Here is a 22,472-nt window from a genome sequence, read left to right as displayed (position 1 = left end):
ATGGAAAGTACATTTATTTAAAAAGTAGAACAAAAGCACGCCAAACAATTTAAATCAATAAGTCATGCAACAAAAACCTTTCTTCAACTTTAAATAGAAAAACAAAATCTGTAATTAGAATGTGAGCCTGAACTAATGCATAACTATCGTCGTAGTACACACTTACCACGAAAGAGTGCAGGATATCAAATATAGTTAACTCGGCACTCGACACAGAGTGCGCATTGCATGCAATCAGCGAGATATCAATATTCGAGTAAGTGTGCGCGCTCTATATGGGAAGCAACATAACCAAACATGAATGATGCCAACTAACTTTGGCTACATTTTTGTAAGCGGTACACCGCGGCGACGCAGATGAATAGATAAAGGTTATAATGTTTAAAAAGTCTTTCAAAGAAAATTTACACATTAGACAACTTTGTATTTCTGTTAATTAAATAAGTGTTAATGTCCGAATAAATATTAGATTTCTACTTTAAAATACATTGTTTTATACGGAAAAAATACACAAGAGGTTTTTTATCCAAATTTTAACGCCCTAAAATATCGGTGTGGCGATTATGCGATGAAACAGGGTATGCAAGATAATGACATCAGAACCAAGGGATGGCCTTGAATACATTTGATATGGAACAATTACAATTTTTGTTTGCATTTTAACAAGTGTTAAGGCAGAAATGGCATACTGAGGTAGGTTTTTATTTTATTTTTAATTGCCAGAAACCTGGTGAGACACATTTCAAATTAGTAATCATTTAAAATAATATTTTTTGCACATAAAATAATGTAGCAGACAGAAGTGTGAGAGTGTCTGCCTGGCTGCGCAGTGATCCGGCCGTGGCAGGCGGGCCAGGGCGCGGCGCGGCGCTGCGACCCGGTGGCCTTGTACCACCGCTACCGGGCCCTGTGGAGCCAGCAGAAGTTCCCCGGGGAGGACGGCCGCGCAGAGCTGCGCTGGACCGTGAGGCACCGCATGCTGGGCCGCCAGCACCATGTCAGTGTGCCTTTTATCATCTCTATCTGATATTTTTAATATTAGACTTATCAGATACAAAACACATGTGTGTTAGTTGGAAGCACAATCAAATATCTATATCACAATCTTTAACATATTGTTACAAAGTTTTATCAAACAATTTTTTTTTAAGCTGACATATTTGGTTGTGTAGTCTTGTTGAAAATTATAACAGTGCAAACTGTATGCAATGCAGGAAAAAAATTTAAGTTAATTCTGCATGTTATGTACAGTAGAACCCCTTTTTTACACTATTGAAGGGGGTGTCTGAAAATATTGTAAAATAAGGGAAATGTATTAAAAATCCTTTTTTTTCTCTCTCTATAGAACGTGATATTATATGACGTAAACATGTAGTACTCTGATATACATATAATTAATTGTTATGAGTGTCTGAATCACAGCTATAAAGAATAATTATATACTTAAGTCGCATATTTACATTCTGTAGTGTGTATAGGTAAGCATACTGCCCATGTACAGTGGAACCTCATTATTACGAGTACAGGATACTACGAGACCTTCAAAGATACGAGAGTTTTGTAATGCACCGTCAGTTTGACTACATAAATCATACTTAATTTGTCTGGTAATTATTAGTGGTGCACCGATATGACTTTACCGATTACTGATTCGATTACCGATTATGAGAGCAATAATCGGCAGATACCGATTCAGTTACCGATTATAATGAAATTTTTTTAAGTGTAATAATGCACACAAAATTTTTTATTCCCATGTGAATTTAATAACAAGATTAGGTAAAATCGAGAATACAGTTATAATAACAGTATAAAAATATATAAAATACACTATTAAGTCATTGCAAAGTGTAAATTAAATTAACTTCTATTTATATTTGTTATTGTAAACAACTTGAACTACAGTCTAACAATTGTAATTTACAATGGGTAAGTTTTTGTTGCGGAAAACTAGCATTATTATTGACTATCACATAAGGTTGCATCAAGAAATTACCGTTTAACAATGTAAACATGCTGCTTTATTTTGTTCACTTGAGTTTATAGAAAAAATGTTTCCACACTTCACTTTTTTTCTCCCTACTTGCCATCTCACTATAATTATATAAAAATGACTAAAAACCAATACTAGCACATGTGATTTTATTTATGTTGACTGAATATATAAAATTATAAATACTTTTTCACTTTTCACGTCATACAAATAACAAACGGATAATGTTACCAAAGACGCCCATAACGAGTTTGTAAAACGCAGTGATAAAAACTAGAAGGTATCGGGACTACGATTTTGAACCGCTACTACGACTCGAAAAGATCGATTGTCATAGAATCCACTGCAACTGTTTGTGGTATTTTGATTGTGTGCCATATATTTTACGTCTCTGGCTTTAGGTAATGTACAAGGCCACTAAACAAAAAACTAAACGTAAATAAACGTGTAGGAAAAATGTCTTTTATTGTTCGAGGCAATGAGATTTATTAAACTTAACGAAATATCTGTAATTATGATATGACGGAGTTAGATGAATTTTGTAATATATACAAATATTACCGTATTGCATCCTAAAAATTGTGTAACAAAATATTACACTGTAAAAACCTACTTAATTACGCCGGGACGTAAATAATCGGCAAAGTAATCGTTAAGATAATCGCCGATTACGATTAATCGGTAAGTACCCATAATCGCCGATTACAATTCAGCGGTATCCGCATCGGTGCACCACTAGTAATTACGAGTGTTTCCTTGTTGGCCCTTCCGTAAGTACGAGTGATTTAAATGGCATCTTGAAAAAAAGTTGAAGCAGTTACCACAAAGACCGCTACAAGAGTGACGAGGAAGGAAGTGGAGTGACTGGTGACAAGCAACGTGCCACGACTTCCCGCAGTAGAGTTGAAAGGGGAAGAGGAGAGGCTGTGGGTTGGAGTGTGGTGACTAACAACATGCTTGCGCTCTCTCGCATGAGGCGAAGGCTACTTTCCTCCTTTCATACTCTTCCCCTCCTTTTCTTTTCTTAATTCCGTTATTCCCCCGCATTGTCCTCTCTCTCTCTCTCTCTACCCTAGGTTCAAGGTTGACATTGAACAAAGGTGCTTGAAAAGGCACATCCGGCAGGGGGTGAAGGAATATTATCAGCAGCACCCGAAGGTTCACAAAGGAGGGGGGGGGGGGGGCAGAGAGTTGCCACGCTTATAGTGAGATTGGCCACAAATATAACCTAACCAGAAAGTATAAACTGATTGTGTTCACCGCTGCGCATAAAGCACCGTAGAGTGTGTCTGTGTGTTGTTACGTCAGCCAAGGTTCTCCTCTAGTAACTAGCTGCTGCGCTGGCTTTCGACTATGGGGGAAATCTGAAAATAAACCAGCCTACACAGGAAGGAAGCCTTCGCCCCTCCCTCCCCGCACCCATCTTCTTGCACTTCTTTTATTTTCTTTTCTCCGCTTCACTTACTTCCCCCCCCTTTACGATGCGACCATGGCCCCACCTGCTATCTTAGCTGTGTTTTATTGCTACCTCATGCGTCATGCGTCAGACAAATTCATTCCCCATTAAAACAAAAATATTGTAGATACAAAAAGATCATAGAGACCTTTTCAATTTGTAATTTGATTTGCTACATCTTTTATTCAATGCGTTTTTCACTAAAGTGTGCCGTTTTCAAATTACAGTGTGAAATTGACATTTTTTATAATGTTCAGTAATCTTAACTTTGACTTCAATTTTCTGTGTTTGGTTATTACGAGTATTCGTAGTAACGAGGATTTTTCCCGTCATTGTCAGCTCTCGTAGTAACAAGGTTTCTCTGTACATACTTTAATACTTAAAATATCAATTCATAACATGACATTTACAGGTTAAGAATATTACCAAAAATATCACAAAACATAAGGAAAGTGTACTAAAGCAAAAGTTATATTTTTCAAAGAAAAAAAAATACAGCAAGGTTTCTCAAAAAATGAATAGGTACATTCAAGGCCCTTACACCCACAAACCATTCCTTCAAAAGTACTTCAAGATCCTAATTTTGATGCACGAATGTATTTTCTCTTCTTAGAAAAACCACCACACTGAGATGCATTTTCTTCAATCATTTCGCAATTTTTCATAATTGTGTTCAGAGTTGAAATCGGCACGCCTAACCTCTCAGCGAGTGAAACATGAATACCTTTGTGCTCATCCACGCACTTTAAAAAACTGAGTATTTAATGAATCAAAAATGTTTTCCATTTTTTTACTCACTGTCATCTTGTTAAAATACGTACAGATAAAAACATAGAAAAAAAAAATTTCCCTTATTCACAATATTATTTGTTGCTGACCACGTTATTCTTAACAGACGTTGAAAAGATTTAATACCGGAAATGTATCGAGTACGTAATCCTGAATGTATAAGTTAGTGATGAACAGTAGGAATTCCTATAAACTGTAGTGCCAGCGTCGCGTGCTAACATTTTCTCAAAGTCTGCCTTCAATAAGCTAGTGTTGGCAGCCTGTCAGTATCGTTTTTAATGAAAAAGCACTTAGAAAAATTCACGAGCTACAGCGCTAGTGTTCCCAACAGCATTTTTGATTTGGTATTTCGCATCATAGTGATATCTTCATAGGTAAGATGTCCATGACAAATATGGGAATAATGAATTTATTTAGGTATAGCATAAACAAACAGTGTAATTGTGGAAAGCAGATTATAGGCATGTTGTAATCAATGGGAATTTATTGCATTGCATTAAATGAGGTTAAAACGGGCCTGAAATAAACTGGTGCAAATAACGGGAAAACGTAAAATGTGGTAATGTAAAATCGGGGTTCTAATGTATTTTTGTTGAAATGTTTTTTTAAATAATAATTTGTATTGTAGTACATAAGTTACCTTCCAAGAGAGACTGTTGAGATCGGGAATGTTAAAAGGGACAAGGGAAAATAGGTGTAATTGGCTAGGGTGGGACCTTGTTTGTAGTTTTAAATAAACAAAAACTTTAACATTAAAGGGTAAGAAAATGTAATTTCTAAATACTGTGTTTTATCGCATAAGGGTCGCACGCGCTTAATCATTGCAACCATATTTTAGGCTGTCAAAATTGGGATAAAAAACTTCTCGCGTAAACGTCGCAATATTTTTTTGGTCCCGCTAGTAGATGCCGAGCGCTTTGTGTAGGTATCTTTTCCGTATAAAATGATGTATTTTAAACTAGAAATCTAATATTTATTCGGTCATTACCATAAATTAACGGAAAAATACGAAGTTGTTTGACGTGTAAATTTTCGGGGGCGCGTCGTTTTGCCTAAAATCGTTTTGCCTAATCGTGTTTCCCCACCTTCGTTTTGCCTAAAATTTGTTTTGCCTAAAGTCATTTTGCCTAAAGTCATTTTGCCTAAAGTCGTTTTGCCTAAAGTCGTTTTGCCTAAAGTTAGTTGGCCTAAAGTCGTATTGCCTAAAACCATTTTGCCTAAAATCGTTTTGCCTAAAATCGGTTTGCCTAAAAGTCATTTTGCCTAAAGTCGTTTTGCCTAAAATCGTTGTGTCTAAAGTCGTTTTGCCTAAAATTATAATCGCATGCTTAAGTTCCCCTAAAGTCGTTTTGCCTAAAATCGTACTGCCTAAAATTCGTTTTGCCTAAAGTCGTTTTGCCTAATGTCATTTCGCCTAAAGTTGTTTTGCCTAAAGTTTCAGCACTTCGCTTTCTTTAACAGACAGTTAACTTGCCGAGCAGTCGTTTTGCCTAAAATCGTCTTGCCTAAAGTCATTTTGCCTAAAAGTATTTTAGTATATTCTTGCTCCATAAAGTGTGTGTAAATACATTCCAGCCACTTGTAACTCTATTCGTGGATTCTGGAACTACTACCGAAACATTGTGAGAGGTTCGACATTCTGCCACAAGAGTGGAGGGTGTTCAGTATCGCCTGCATCTTTCAAGGAGGAAGGGTAGTTCGTTTTTGAGACAACAGGTAGTGTGTCGCTCATCAAGTATCGCCTGCATCTTTCAAGGAAGATGGGTAGTTCGTTTCCGAGACAAACAGATAGTGTGTCGCTCACCATTACTATTTATCGTCTTTTGAGGTTGCTTCCTTCTTCAATATTTGAGCGCAGTTGTCCCATCTACGCAATGCATTCAATGCTGTGGAACGCACCACGCCTATACTAATAACTCGCAAACAAGATCTGTAACAGTGGAGTATTATCACGCGATAAAAGACAAATAATAAATCTACTAATTTTATGTTGTACATTTTGACTGCGAATTAAGTAAACTGAGTAACCAGGCTCTAAATATGCGCTTTTTCGCCATTTTCACAATTTTTTTCTATGTAAATATATTATACGGAAAATGTAAAACATGATAATTTTCACCTTTCGTGGAAAAAAAAATCGTATTACCAAAACATTTATTTACGGAGACACGCATATACGCTTAACTAGGGAAGGCCCTTACGTATAAAGTATTACTGTTTTTGAAGGAATATTATACACTCCTGCGCTATTATTTATAACTTAGGGTAGATACTACGACAGTTTTATTACACTAAAACTGGTAATATTTTTGGAGTCCTAGAAGTATATTTCGTGGTTTAATGTTTCCAGAGCAAAAATTTAAATAGAATTTCCTGTATGACTTATTTATATATCATTTCTATAGCTGAGTAATATGTAATAAATACTTTGAAATCAAAGGAAAGAAAGCGATATGGTTAGTGAACGAAACGGAAACTTGTTAAATAAAACATGTTGTTCGGCAACTTAAAATTTCATGGAATTATTATTATTTTATATCCACAAGGAGTAGAGGAGTTGTTTGTGGTAATGTTGTTGCCTTTGTATCGCTGTGACGCCTTTACGTTGAACTTCCCCTTCTAAAGATACTGCAAGCCTATAACATTTTGGTTTAATAATTTTTATGAAAATAAAAACGAGTTTATAAATAACACAAACGTATACAATAAAGTTTACTTCTGCTATGTATTTTTGCTATAATCAATAAATTTTTATTGCGTTAGCAACTTGACTTCACCTAAGCCACTGACAAAACCTGATATATGTTTCAGAAACGGAGTAGCCCTTATTAGCCTACTTTACTCTAAGAAAAGTAGTATAAACTAATATATCGTCTTTAGTCACGCCGGATATCTGTATGTATATTTATATTAAAAATATTTGTAAAATAATGATAATCGCTAGAAAATACGCCTACGTTTAACCAAATTCTATGCAGATCAATACCAGGCACTATGTTTTATACGTTAGGAAAGTGAGTGGAACCACCGCTACTAGCACTACCTCTTGATTGCTGGATGCAATATAATTCGAAATAATGCTTTGTTATAGCACTTTAGAGATTTTTAATTGCGTTTTTCAGGTACTTTTGATAATTTAAAGTCCAAATAAGGCTAGAATAATGGTAATTAATAATCTTTCTTTTGTGTTATACGTAAATTCACAGTAATTTTAGTACACATTTTCTGAATTCAACTCTCGACTTTTCAATGTAAACGAATACGGCAAAACACCTAACTTCATCCACATCCCGCTAGGATCGCTGTTCAAATTAGTTTCCGCTACTCTTGCCGAATTTCCGGTATTGCTCTGTATTGTATTTGGTTTACTTCATTCGGCAATGAAACGTATGATTTCATGATATGTAGTTTTTAATGATTTAAGACGTAATTTAACATAATATTTTATTTTTAATTTAGTCGGAAATTTTTTTACGTCTGTAATTCGGTTACTCTATGTGATTTAAGTATGTCTGGGTTCCAGGTACTAAGCAATTTAAAGTAACGATGATGTTGTACTTTTACAGTATTTTTTTATTAAATAATTTGTTCCATGCAATCCCTGTTTTCACACCTTTACAATGATAGCGTAGTACGCCACCTTGGTTGTAATATGGAGCGAAATAAGTAGGCAGCGTAGCGCGACGCCTGAAGCATTTTATTGTGAAATTTAAGTAAATTGAGTACCTACTAGGAATGCGTATCGTCCCAGAACAGTTTTCAGAAATGTGAGCTACATTGTGTAGTAAAAGAAAGTAGTTTTGAAATGGTAATCTATAAATTTATATTAAGAGAATAGATGTGGTTAACCACTTTTAATTATTGTGGTTAGCTTTGCTTAAGCCAGCCTGCCTGAAGAGAATCTACGGTGATTTTTTTAAGAGATTTTAATTTCGGTTTATATTGGATTCATAATTGAGAATATTTTCAAATTAATGAGAGGAGGTTGTATTTGTTTTGCTATGATATTGACGATCCTACCATGTCACAAAAGCTCTGATAGTAATGAGAAGAATTAATTGCTTTAACCTAGCAATATTATAGTCGACTTTATTTTGATTTAAAAACCTTAGATGTTTATATTACTTCTATAATTACGTCACAGAGATTTTTAATTCTGTTAATTGCTATAATACCTGTAAACCTGTGCTATTCGTTTTCTCTCCGATACATTAAAAAACATTGTAATAAATAAATTGCCATTATATTACATTTATTATTACTGTAAATGGGAGATTTGGTCTTTTCCCTTTAGTATAGCCGTGCGAAGTCGGGTCGGTCATCTAGTAATATAATAATATAAAGGTGGAGGTGTTTCGAGTACTGTGGCACTAGTTCCCATTTTGAGAAGTCAATGTGTTTAGTGAGTAGGTAAAACTAAGCGAAAGACAAAAATATTACCGTCTGTTAATACAAGTACATATATAGTTATTTAAATATGATAAAGAACCACTGAACTTTTTTCAACAGAGCTATACGCCAGCGACCGTATGTTACTGCGACGCCATTCAGATTTCACTCTAAATTTCTTTTGAAATTTTAAGGCTAAGTTACAATGTAAACTACGTGGTTTTAGTTTATTTAATCTCCGTCACATTTGTGACTCTGAGTTCTAATATATTTACTTATATTGTATAAAACACTACATATCATAACTTGAACAGTGAAAAAATATGTTGTGATTATTATTTTCCTGTTTATATATTATCGCTGTTACATATCTTTATATTTTGGTTTTATTTAGCAAGAAAATATATTAGAACTCTAGTCACAAAAGTGTCAAACAAGTTATGATATTTTCAATCCATCACCTCTTATAAGGACCTCACCAAAATACATAACATTATCTTTTTACTATATATGGACCTTTGAAAAATGCGGAACTGTCATAAAGGAGATGCACACTTTTAGATATTACCAAGCACTTATTTTTAATTCTGCATGGCAACGCTTAAAATTAACATTAAATTACGAAGCAATTATTCTTAAGTTATTTACAAGTAGACTTACCAAATCCTTAAGTACTTCATGTTGCACATATGTATTTCCACCAAGCACCCTTCTTACAAAAATTGAAGACACTAATATTAACGTAAGAATATTGTTTTGGTATTTTCAATATTATCTACAACATGTCCAAAGTAATACCATCATCGTTGTCTGCATCACTATTTTATTACATGCTCTACTTAGTTTAAATACTAACAAGTGAAAATTTAATATTTCTAGGAACGAACCGTGTTCTGGTGTAAACACGCATATTGAAATACAGCTTACATTTTAATTCATATTATAATTTATTTGTTTAAAGAAAGCATATGCCGCTTTCAAATTATAACATGTTACAAATTATTGTTAAATAAATTAGATAAGAGAAAAAATTGATCTAAAAATTCAGACACCTGTTTATTTGCTAGGCTGAAAGCTATTTTATCTTGTAGAAAATATTGAAGTTGTAACATCTTCAGAATTACTTGTTCACAATGAAATGCATAGGCCTACTTTGGTTTCAGAACAGAGTTTAAAAGCTTGGGAGGTAAGTAGCTCGATTAAAATTTGACGTTGTGGCCCACTCAATATTCGGCGTTGTAGTTATTATAGACTTCAGCGTTGTGGTCAGTTAAGGATTGGCCGTTGAGGGCAATAAATTCATGATTCGGCATTGGGGTCACTTCATTATTCGATTTTGAGGTCACTTTATGATTCGGTGTTGAGGTCATTTCGTGATTCGACGTTGATATCACTTCGTGATTTGACGTTGTGGCAAATGAGGCATTCGGCGTTGTTGTTGATTACGGTAAAACTACGTTTTATGATAACATTTTTCGAAACCTTATAAAACATTTTATGTTTTTTAATCATTAACTACCATAAAATAGTTTTACAACTAAACAGTAATTATTATTAATTATTCCATGGTCCCCTTGTACTGGCACTAGGAGTTAAACAGTAAACCCTGCTAGCAAACCATGGGCACCACAGAGCTATACTAAAACGAAAATAATAATACTTAAATATACAATGGCTGAGTACCCATCAGTTTGGTAGAAATATGCTTGAAGGTTTGTTATTTTGAAAATAAAAGTGTCTTTCTTAAATCAAAACGTAAATGTCGAATACCATGTAACTAATTGCATGACTGATTTGACGCGAATCGATTACGTAATGTTAAAAACTAGAAACCCACCCCGGCTTCGCACGGGTAGCAGAGCACATATGCATACATAAACGGAAGTTACGATCCTGATCCGGAAAGGAATATGCATGCCAAATTTCAAATCAATCGGACGTATAGTTTTGGAGATCTCGTGATGGGTCATTGGTATTTCGCTTGTATTTATAGATAGAGATACGGAAATTTCGTGCATTCGTTTAGTCGCAAGTTATCATTTAAACCTTCACACTCTCACACTTTGTTCACGATTGGACCGCAGTTATTTGGACACGCCCCTCTACGACCGTGATCCAACTATGCCCAGCCAGGAGTGAAGTAAGCGAATCAGGCAGGGCCAATTGACAAGGACAAAATTGTCCTCGCTAAGAAATCAACCAATTGGAAAGCAAACGCGGGTTGCGCACACCTATGACTTATATACCCTGAGTCCATATGAATCTACGAAATTTCCGGGTCTCTATTTATAGATTATGGCATAGTCTTAATTTTTGAGACGAATGATTACAAAATAAGACGAAAATAATACATTGGTTTCACAATTAAAGGTGGTTTAACGTAGATAAATAAACGAAACATTATAGTTGGCCGAAAAGTTTAATATAATTGCCTCATATTATGAAATCTTATAGTGTTGTATTTTGTTGCATTACTTGACTACCAAATTTGTCACAAGTAGGCTGTGGAGTTCTCATGTTATGAAGTAAAAGTTTTATATTATATGTTTAAGTATCTTAGAAGCTAGTGAATTAATAAATTAACGTAAATAACAATTTTGTTATAGCACAGTGGACTGGTTGTTAAAATGTGTCAAACATTTCAGGAGATTTGATATTAGCCACATAATTTAAAATAGTTCAATTTTGAAAAAAAAAAAAAAAAGAGAGTGCATTCATTATCTTCTTGTTTCTCATAAAGTTATCTTTTCTGTATTATATTTATTTGAAAACTAAATTTGCTGCGAGTATGGCGTATAGCTCCCAAGAAATTAAGTAGGTTAAAATTTGTGTAATGGTTCCTGCGATATTATATATGCAGCAACCGAAACACTGAATAAACAAATACGTATTACTGAAAATGTTTCTAATAAACATATTTTGGAGCCAAACACTTACTTTGGACAGGTATCCGGATTTTTCCCATTGGACAACACAGGTTAGTCATTCGAGATAGCTACCTATCCGGATTTCAGTAATGGGGAAACTAACGCCTTTAAAAATTCTGAAATATGCCTAACCAGAATAAGTTCCCTATACGGATATTTACATCAGTACAATAAAATGCAGACGCCAGGAAAGGACAGCTATCCGATTTGTAAAGGTCACTAATTTAGAGTTTCGTGACTTGGTGCCAAATTAAAATAGCCAAATAGGACACTTATCTGGATGTTAACTAACACGCCACAGTTTTCGAGAAATTGTTCGCTTTGATCACATATTGTATTAGGTTATTGCAGATTGTGCCATGTATAAAAAAAGGCGAGCTTTTCGTTAACCGTAAGCGGTAGATTACTAATCCCCTCGGTTTTATTAAAGTTGATTTATAACGCCCCCGAAGTTTTCGTGTTTTGCATTTCCTCGTTCCATGGTGCATTATCCGGAAACTTTGAGATATATCTTCCAATGTCGACGTTACTAGCAATAAACTTGTGCTTCAATTCCATTTTCAAGATTTGTTTTAAAACATTTGGCATTTACATGGGCTAATAGTTGTGAATTTTATGTTTACCTACTTTTTAAAGTGGAATCGTCACCTGAATTTCGTCCTCGTGATTTGTCCTAGTGGTTCGTGTTTTAAAAACAAAATATATTTATTTAAACAGACTCGTGGTTTTCAGAATGACTCGATGTCACAGTGCGGGTTAATGTATCTGGGTACCGTAAAGGCCCTGCTACAATTGACTTGTCCATGCCATGTCCGTTGGACACAACTCACCTATTGGTCCACGAAACCCTGTGACGTCATATTTCTTGTCTCTTCGTCCCTTGTCCCTTCGTGATCAAGCAATTGGCGATCTTTTATAATTTTGTCCCTTATTGAGTTTTCCCACGCAAGAAAAATAAGTTTGAAAACATGCAAAAAATGTAAACAAACATAAATTATTTAAAATAAAAAAAAAACGTAAAATGTCTACAGAGGATCACAAACCGCGCGGGAAAAATAGTAGTATACAAACAATAAAAACAAAGTGAATTTTGTGATTTGACCATTATGTACCGAAATTGGAAATATATCACGTAATTACTTTGCCATTGAAATGTCAGTTTACCGCGCTACCTTTCAAACAGAATAAGCTTGGCAATATTCACATCATCAATATTTTTAAAGCGATTTTGTGGCCTCTAAATATCTACTAGTATTATAATTTTTTTAAAGGGATTTGTGGCCTCCAACTTTTGCAAATGGCCACAACACATCAAACAAATGAAGAAAGAAATATTAAAATGTCGCTCTAAACTACTGCACTCTTGTGTTGGTATTTGAAATGATTACAATTGGACAATTGTTGTGGCAGCATATTTTCGTGAGAGGATGAGACAAAGCGACCAAGAGACATGGCAATTGTAGCAGGGCCTCATTAAAAATTGGTGAAAATTCCAATACTGCATTTATCTGACTGAAATTTCAGAGCATCGGCTATTTTCCGCGATATTCTTTTGGTTTAAAATAATAAATTTTTTCGCCCAGACCATTTGCGCAAAATTAATTTCTATCGTTTAATTTTTATAGGATTCAAGGGTTCAAGTTGTTTCCGTTTTCTCATAAGAATAATGCCCCCTCTACACTTAGCCCGAACGTTCGCGAACGTTCGCGAGTGCCAAGTGTGGAGGGGTGGTTGGCATGTTATGGCTTGTGTTCGTGTTAGTTCGTGGGCGCTCGCCTCGGTGTCATTTTTTTTTGAACAAGTAAAAGGAAGTTGGGCCAACGCCCGTAATGTGTGCATCTACACTTGGCCTGCAAGCAGTAACACAAGAACATGCATCGAAGTTATCTTGGTGTTTATATTTTCTTGGTAAACAACACAGAGTAAACTTTAGCTGCCTGCAGTGTACCATAACTACATCAATACTCTTTATAGCAGACACTTTCAGTTCGTTCGTATCTGATTCATCTAGTTCGCTTCGGCTTTGGGAATCGCGTTTGCAGGCTAAGTGTGGATGCATGGTTCATTGGCATCTGAAAAAATTCGTCTTTGTTCGCATTCGTGTTGGAATTCGAGTTAGCCTGCCAAGTGTAGAGGTAGCATAACATATGCCCGTGTACTTCTGCCCCCTCCTTTTTTTCCACCGCTTTTTCGACACTCCTTTTAGGCCAGCGGCTGTCCTAAGCGCCTGGGTAGATAAAAAAAATCAGGAAAATCATAAAAAGTGTAAATAAATTAAATGAGCTTAAATCTAGCACCAAATTTTGTTCTTGATAACGTGTGTGGAATTTTGCTCGTCTGCCTCCACTATAACCACAGTTGCTCTTCGGCAATCTCAATTACCAAGAACCGTAATCCCATTTCATACCTCGTCCATTCCTCTCTGTACTATGGTGATGACATTCATGCTATTCACTTTAACAATATATAGACATAGAAAATTTGTGCTTACAGATACACCAGTTATGTAATGGGTAGAGACTGGAAAATTTTGCAAGTTTAATTACAGGTCAGCTAGACTTTACCTGACTATGTTCAATAAATGCTCTGCAAGTTTTAAGATGTTGTTGCTCAACTGCATTTCCGTTTTTACACAATCACTCAAAATGTGATTTTATCTAATTGTCTGTTGCAGTATTTGGCATTTGTTCATATGTCTACACAGCGTGCGAAAGAACTGAGATACGCCACTACATTTGCAAACTCAACATGGTTGTACATGCGTTGAGAGTAAAGATTGCCCTAAAATTAATCCTACTAATATTATAAACGCGAAAGTTTGTAAGTATGGATGAATGGATTTTTGTTACTCTTTCACGTAAAAACTACTGATTGAATGAAATTTGGCCCACAGCTAGCTTCTAGCCTGGATTAACACATAGACCCCATATTAATATGAAATTCCATCCCTAAGGAAGTGAAAAAGTGATAATTTCATTTTATAACAGAAATATAACAGAAACAATCATAGGTCATAGACATGCAAATAGTGAGTGAGTGTCATTTCTCTATGTCTGACACACGATCATACACATAGTAAGGTCTGGCAAATTAATATTTTTCTCCTTCGTGAGACCAGTCCGCTTAGTGGAGCTCGCAGCAGCTAGCAAAATAAAGGCGCTAATAACAGTTTTGTTCTTAACTTCGTAAATAGATAGAGTTGCCTTGGATTTTAAACGCACCATCGTTTGATGCGTTTGTCATGTCTTTAATTTTCGTTTGTTTGTGCCGTATACGTTCCTATACCATTCGACCGATTGCGATTAAATTTGGTGATCTGTTATGCGCATGCCCATGAAGGTTACTGAGACGGTATAACTATTTTTCAATAGTTGGAGCACCAATCGTGTCAAAAAATGTGTTTATTTCATTTTATATAGCGGCACTTCGTCTGTTTTTGTTGTATAAGTGCGCACGCATGACACATTTATTTAAATATAAAATAGAGACAGAGATAGTGTGATATATATTTATAGAGTGACATAGAGACGGAGAGATAAATTGAGATGGAGCGAGGTATAGAAAATGAAATGGGTTAGATAAAGAGATATACCTATAGATGTATAGAGCTATATAGAGACTTATATATAGAATATATAGAGATAGTGGGAAGTATATATGTAGATATAAAGAGATAAATAGAGATAGAGAGATACATAGATGTATATATATGTAGATAGAGATAAATATAAATAAAGAAATGACTAGATTATTTGTAAATGTGGAACTACTTCAAACATATTACAAAACAAAACTGAATGAGGCATTGCAATGCAGGTCGAGCATTAGCTAGATAATGGAATCTTTTCAGTATTAGTAATCTCTTATTTTTCAGCTTTTTTCTATATTGCTTTATAAAGTCTAAATTACATACAGACCAGGTAAATAACTATAAACTGGCAGAACAACGTCTGTCGGGATCTGAAAGTGATATAAATTAATTTTCACACTTGACATTCAAATTAAGAAGACAATTACTAACTACATCTGATTTTGAAAAAGGCCCCCTTCACCCTGTGTTCAGCCCGGGCAACGCCAGGTATTGCAGCTAGTATATGATATTTCGCGTACCTAGTTATAGGCTGTTATTATTAGTTAATTACTCATATTCACAGAAATGAGCTATATTACTGACCTCAGGTATATCAATTGTAAAATATGTAATAAACATTCAATATACAAGCAATTTTAATCATCGGTAGTATTTTATATAAGTCAAGATAGAACCATGAAGAATCCTATCGTTTAATGAACTTAAAAATATTTATTTTTCAATGCGTATTCAGCCTACCAGATTTTTACGAAAAAGTTTCTAGTAGGCTACCTACGAATAGAAAATAATGAAATTTTCAACTAGGCATGTATAATTACGAATATAAAAATTTACCAAAAAACAAAGCACATACCATAGAAAATCCAGTGTACAATATCATTTTAAAAATTATTATTTTAAGAATATGTATTCGTAAGCACTATAGTAAAATGAAATTAACAAAGGCTGCTATATCTCGCGAAAAAAATACATTTCTTATTCATGATTGATGGGATTACGATTTTGACCGTGTAAAAAGTCTAGAAGCGAATCACGAAAGTTCGGTGCAAAAGTTACCGATTTCTGATTGGGCTAGAGAAAAAATTAAATTTTCGTGAGCGACAGCAACCATTGGCTAGAGAGACACTGCTGGTATGTGCGTATAGAATTGAAATATAAAGTAAGCTCAAACTGTTTCAGAAAAATATCACGAGATACATAAATAAGTTGAATACACCACAAACATACTATATACCTTAACAGAGCACACATATAATTCACTTATCTCAGTCTCGTAACATATTTAAATTATGGCATGCAGTATGTTCGTAGTAACAAGCCTATTATATTTCATTTCACATTAGATTTATTTATCCTAACAGAATAAATGCAATTAGTAAAACGATCAGCTTTTAGATTATAAGATACTTCGCGGTTATTTTAAATTACGATAAATCCCATGTGGTATCGCAAAGTAAAATAATGAGTCCAGCCGGCCTGCTATATATGTGTGTATATATATATATATATATATAATATTCTTTTTTTATTCTTCAAGTGCAAAATTTATTTAACTAAGTTAGGAAAACACATTAGCCACAAATTTCTTGCCATTCGGGTTAATAACGGTGAAATTTTCTAAAACGAGAACAATGTAGTCCGAGGTTTCAGTGCGTGTATACAGATTTTCACATAAACGTTTTAGTGCAAGAAGTACTCAATTATGAAAATTAATGAATTTATGTTTATAACAGGGTTTAAAATTAACTTCCGTTAATTTCTACTCACTTAAGTATTCATGTCCAGGGAAACATTATACTATAAAATTTTATTATTAATAAAAATGGTGTTTGTTTGGTTATAGTGTCGTGCTATTTTGTACGATGCTGTCTGCAATTTCCATGGATTGCCGAATCTGTTGCGATAACAGTTTTTACTAGCACATTCTATTAAATAAATATGCATCATGTGCTACAGCAACATAATGGATATATATATATATATATATATATATATATATATATATATATATATATATATATATATATATATATATATATATATATATAATATATGAAAGTTAAAATAAAATGTATACCTTCAAACAAAGCTCACATGTCATAAAATAAAATTAGTTCTGCGAATATAATATATTACACTGAACTAGTATTATAAAGAATTATTACTTATAAATATTATAATATAATCAATTTACATTTTACGCATATTCATAAAATTACTTTCCTTTATACTTATACGCAGCCTTGTGACCGGAAATTAAACCAGCGTACTCATTGTTTTAAATATGACTTGTAGTGACACCTGTTATGGTTAAACTGAACTAAATGATCCTTTACTTGTGCTAAATATGTTGTTACGAGATATACTACTAGTCACGCCATTTATGCGCCAAATGTGAACGAAGTATTATTCTGAATATTTTAGATATTAAATTTATGTATCCGAATGTCGTTTTGCCTAAAGTCGTTTTGCCTAAACTCGCATAGCACCACTCCACATTCTCGGGCAGTGATCAAACCTTACAGTCATTTTGCCTAAATTCTTTCTGCCTAAAGTCGTTTTGCCTAAAATTCTAGGCATCTGTTTAGCTTGCCCTACAGTCATTTTGCCTAAAGTCATTTCGCCTAAAAGTCGTTTTGCCTAAAGTCGTTTTGCCTAAAGTCGTTGTGCCTAAAGTCGTTTTGCCTAAAATTCTAGGCATCTGTTTAGCTTGCCCTACAGTCATTTTGCCTAAAGTCATTTCGCCTAAAAGTCATTTTGCCTAAAGTCGTTTTGCCTAAAGTCGTTTGGCCTAAAGTTAGTTTGCCTAAAGTCATTTTGCCTAAAGTCGTTCTGCCTAAAAGTCATTTTGCCTAAAGTCATTTCGCCTAAAGTCGTTTTGCCTAAAGTCATTTTGCCTAAAGAACATTTTAGGCTAAATGACTTTAGGCTAAACGACGTGTACTCTAAATTTTCTTATAAAGACTTTTTAAACGTTATTTCTTTTATCTGATCGTCTGCGTCGCCGCGGTGTAGGTATAATCTAAAATTTAATTTCCATCATTACCACTTACTTAATAAATTAACGGAAAAATACAAAGTTGTTTGACGTATAAATTTTCTTTTAAAGACTTTTTAAACTGTATTTCCTTTATCTGATTGTCTGCGTTAGCGCGGCGTATCGCTTATAAAAATGTAGCCAGCGCATCATTCATGTTTAGTTATGTTGCTTCCCGTATAGAGCGCGCGCACGTAGTCGAATATCGATATTTCGCCGATTGTATGCAACGCGCGCTCTCTTTCAGGTGCCGAGTTAACTACATTTGATAGCTCGCATTCTTTCGTGGCAAGTGTGTACTACGACACGTTAGTTCACGTCAGATACAAGTGGGTTGCGTTCGTGTTAGAGCTTTGGTTTTTCTATTTAAAGTTAAAGAAAAGTTTTTGTTTAAGGAATTATTAATATAGATTGTTTGGCGTGCTCTTGTATACTCCACCTTTTTTTAAATAAACGTACTTTCCATTAACGGGTTTTGTTTTTATGAATAACTTTACCTAACAAAAAAATTTTTTGTCCGCATATTCGTTGCAGCCCTACTTTTAAAACTTGATTTTAGAATAAAATGTGCGACGATAATACGAGAAAACACGGTACTCTCCTTGCTCACGTAAGCCCTACCCCAGTGACAGCCAACCAAGCCCATCATGGCCCGTCACACTAACTTGAGATCAGTACTTTATTGATAAATAAATTGAAATGAAGCAAGATAGCTCATACTCACATAAATATTCCAATTTGTAACCAAGCCTTTCAGTTGCTCTAGATGAGCATTCAGATTTTAGTAAATGCTTAGTTATTTGTTCTGCCACAAACCAGAATGACATACTATGTATTACAACTAGGAGAAATGGGGGTGGGAATAGATAGGAGTATTTGTTTTTAATAATAAAAATATGAATACAAAAAATACATTAGCCAGTTATATTTTTAAACTGTGGTAGCTGGCGTTAACTGCGGAAATGTTGGCCGCCTGCAAAACTGTGATGCAGTCGTCTGGCAAAGTGTGTGTTAGAGCTTTCCTGCTGCCGACTTGTGTGAGCCAATCAGAGACAGGCTTGACAGATTATTCAAAGAATAGCTTTGCATGTGGTTTGTGTCTGATTTGATGGCGATGACTAGAGGCACTTGAAATTAGCGTTTATAATGTCTGTTAGTAGCATTTATATTTTGCCATATAGTATTTATATAGCTTTAATTTTAATTCTTCTCCCAGTTTACGCGGATGTTGCAAACTTTGCACATAAGTATGATGATAGTGTCGCTCACATAGAAATGGTGCGACTTGTATTGCTCTGCACGTGAATGCACAGTAACAGATTTTGTCCGTCCCATAATGGTAAAAATATATATATATACAGTAGAACCTCGATGATACGTTCCCGTTTTATACATTTTCCCGTGTCATACGCCGATTAATATCGGTCCCACCGAAAGTACTATATTTACAATGGTTTACTTTCCCGGAACATACACTTATAAAACCATTAATTTCCCGTTTCATACGTTTTTACGAAGCGGAAAAGTCCTAAAATTCACAAATTTTTTTTTTATATTCCTCCTTATAAACTCCGTTTTAATGCTTTTATTTTGAAAAAACGATCATTGTTTACATTTGCAAACGTTAGAAAATAACTTTATCACACCATAGATATGGATAGTATCAGGAAGACTGTGCACTTCGCTAGTAGCATCTATGGCCAGCACCAAGTGAGACTAGTGGCGCAAACAAGAAATGATCATGAAAATGGTGAACGTGCTTTACCAAGGCACGGATCTCATATTTTGTGCAGTCATTTATCTTTGAACTGAATATACCCGTTTGTTATTTTTTTTTACGATTGGATTGTTTTGTATTTTACGTTTCTCAAGTTAAAATTTTATTGAAAATTGTTCTGTTGCATAAAGTTGTTTGTAAAATGTAACAAACAAGCAAAAATTTCTGATTTTTTTTTACAATAACCTAATTTTTTTATTTCTAATTTAGGCTTGGTGACTTTTCCCCCCTTCAAGAAAGGACTTCATAACATTTTTTAAGGCCACTGTTTCTCATGTCAGCTTTACTTGATTATGGACTGTATTTTACATTTCTGGTGGTTTTATTATATGTTTAATATAATGATGAATTCATATCTTTCATTAATGTAATGCAATTATTTACACATATGTATTTATGTTTAATCTGGTATTGTGCTGGTATGCTAGATTGGAAAAAAATTTCATTATTGCCATTCCCTTTTCATACACTTTCCCGCATCATACACCATTTTTGTGCCCTCCGTTCAAAAGTGTATGACAGGGGTTCTACTGTATATATTTTATAGTTCTAACTGCATTGCACGCAAACGCGATATAGAAAACCGACTTTAATAACCTTAATTTTATTGTGAATAGCAGCGCAATATTTTAGTTTCACAGATTACAGTTTGTTTTTGGGGTTAGGAAATTAGGAAAACACTAGGTACGTTAAACAAATGAGCGACAAAAGCGTAGAGCTACATTGCTGCTCTCTTTTTTTACTGTTAAAGTGCTAACGAATTTAACTGAAGTAGATTTTCGTAATTTTTTTTTTGTAGTTGCCAAATATAAGCTGCGTGTGTTGTAAACTTAAATTAATGCATTTTTATATTTTAATTGTCATTTAACAGTAAATAATTTGACTGCTTGTGTTAATATCACACACGCACGCACGCTCACGTTGGCAAACATGGCCGCTTCAATGTTTTCACTTTCTTTCCCGTGAAAATATTCATGCACATAAATGAACGTCTCTCTTTAATCGTTTACATTTGTTTGGGTCGTACGTTACATTTGCCGTTAACCAAGTTTCCGCGCGAGCCTATGCATATTTAAATTGTGTTTAGTGTTATTTACAAGATTCATAGATCGTGTTGATTGTTAAATGGCTTGCCATCGTCACCGTTTATTAGGTAATCTTCAAACACGGTAAGAAGATGCATAAAGAATGTTCTTTATTGTATGAGATTAGGCCGTTAATAATAAGAAATGGTTTATTTAAAAATATTAGGTAAACCTAAAATTTACTGGAAATTTTAGTATTCCTTGAAAATTTAATAAATACTTCTAAAAACAGGATTGTAGCGTTTATTCGTCGGTAAACCATTTTGCCGCTTTTATTCGCGCCTATATCGTTTTTACGATTTTCCAGTGCCTCTAGCGATGACTCACATTGAGGGTAAAACAGCAGGAAGAAGAGGAAAAATGTCAGTTCCTGGAACCTGGTGACAGACAGTTTCGTAAACCTAGTTAGGAGGAATGTCAGCGTACACCATTGTGCCAGTCTTTTTTCCGAGTATTGTCCATGTAATTCTCCCATCTCTGTTTTCTGCCTGCCCTGCCGCCAATAGCAGGTGCCTCTCAAGGTCAGAGCTGAAGTTGACGGCCACTGTGCAGGGATGTCAGAAGTGCCAGGCATTGCATTAAAGCAAGGTGCAGATTTCATTAGGCTAGATGTGCGTACATTACTTGGTGGTACATGTTACACAATTAAATACTGTTATTTAGTTTTGATCAGTAAGCCTGCTGCTCCCAGATTACCTAATACAGAATGTGGAGACATCATGACAACTTCCATGAAAGTGTTTGGTTTCTGAAGAAAACTTTTGCTCTCAGGGAGTGTCGCAAGCCACATCAATCGAGTCGTTGCAGAGACGCAGGCCACGGCTGTAGCTGTCGTTCATCTGGTTGATGCCCGCCGTTTGCTGTTGGACATAGTGATGTGTGAATGATGCTTAAGCCTTGATTTTGCTGAAAAAAAAGGTGTAGAACTACAAGTGTGGAACATCATTCCGAGAACATATGACAATTCGAAGAGAATAAAGCACATGGGTAATGGTTGTGTCCAAGTTCCAACAGTGCAGAAACTGTTACAAACCTGTTGATAGTCACTGTGCAAGGTTTCCTGTTATTTTTTCACATTTTATAAATAATAAAAATAAACAAGACTAAAATTTGTATACAAATTTTTAGTAAACTAATATTAATTAAAAATTTTAAGTTTATATATATACGTGTGTGTGTAGTGCCTTTTTGTTCACAGTATAAACCAAAAATATCATAAGTAGGGAGAAATATTATGCTGAATATGCTTCTGTCAAGTTTCAAAATTAGTATGACACACACATCTGTGGCAAAGTTAGGTCTCATTTTCTTGGATCTCCAGAAATTAGGCTGTGTTAATATTGTCACGCAGTGGTTAAAATTTAAATAAAAAAATCAATAAATAAAATAAATCAATCGAAAACTATAATGACTTTTCTTTAACTTCA

At 34.5% G+C, this 22,472-nt stretch overlaps 1 protein-coding gene across 8 annotated transcripts in view; it reads left to right on the top strand.

Annotated features, from left to right (window-relative positions):
- LOC134531546 (centriolar and ciliogenesis-associated protein hyls-1-like) overlaps positions 1–21,977 on the top strand; it is a 65,835-nt gene extending 43,858 nt beyond the window's left edge. For 7 of the 8 annotated variants that reach the window (XM_063367231.1, XM_063367234.1, XM_063367230.1 and 4 more), the window contains 2 exons: positions 831–997; positions 21,817–21,977. In XM_063367231.1, the coding sequence (XP_063223301.1) occupies positions 831–997; positions 21,817–21,873 (224 nt within the window). In that variant the 3' untranslated portion in view covers positions 21,874–21,977. Of the gene's footprint in view, positions 1–830; positions 17,107–21,816 lie in introns of those variants that run through there. The other variant, XM_063367233.1, reaches the window with a different exon arrangement.
- The last annotated feature ends 495 nt before the right edge of the window (positions 21,978–22,472 follow it).

Source organism: Bacillus rossius, chromosome 5 (assembly GCF_032445375.1).
Source record: "Bacillus rossius redtenbacheri isolate Brsri chromosome 5, Brsri_v3, whole genome shotgun sequence".
NCBI classification, from domain to species: domain Eukaryota; kingdom Metazoa; phylum Arthropoda; class Insecta; order Phasmatodea; family Bacillidae; genus Bacillus; species Bacillus rossius.
This window is presented reverse-complemented; position numbering and strand designations above follow the sequence as displayed.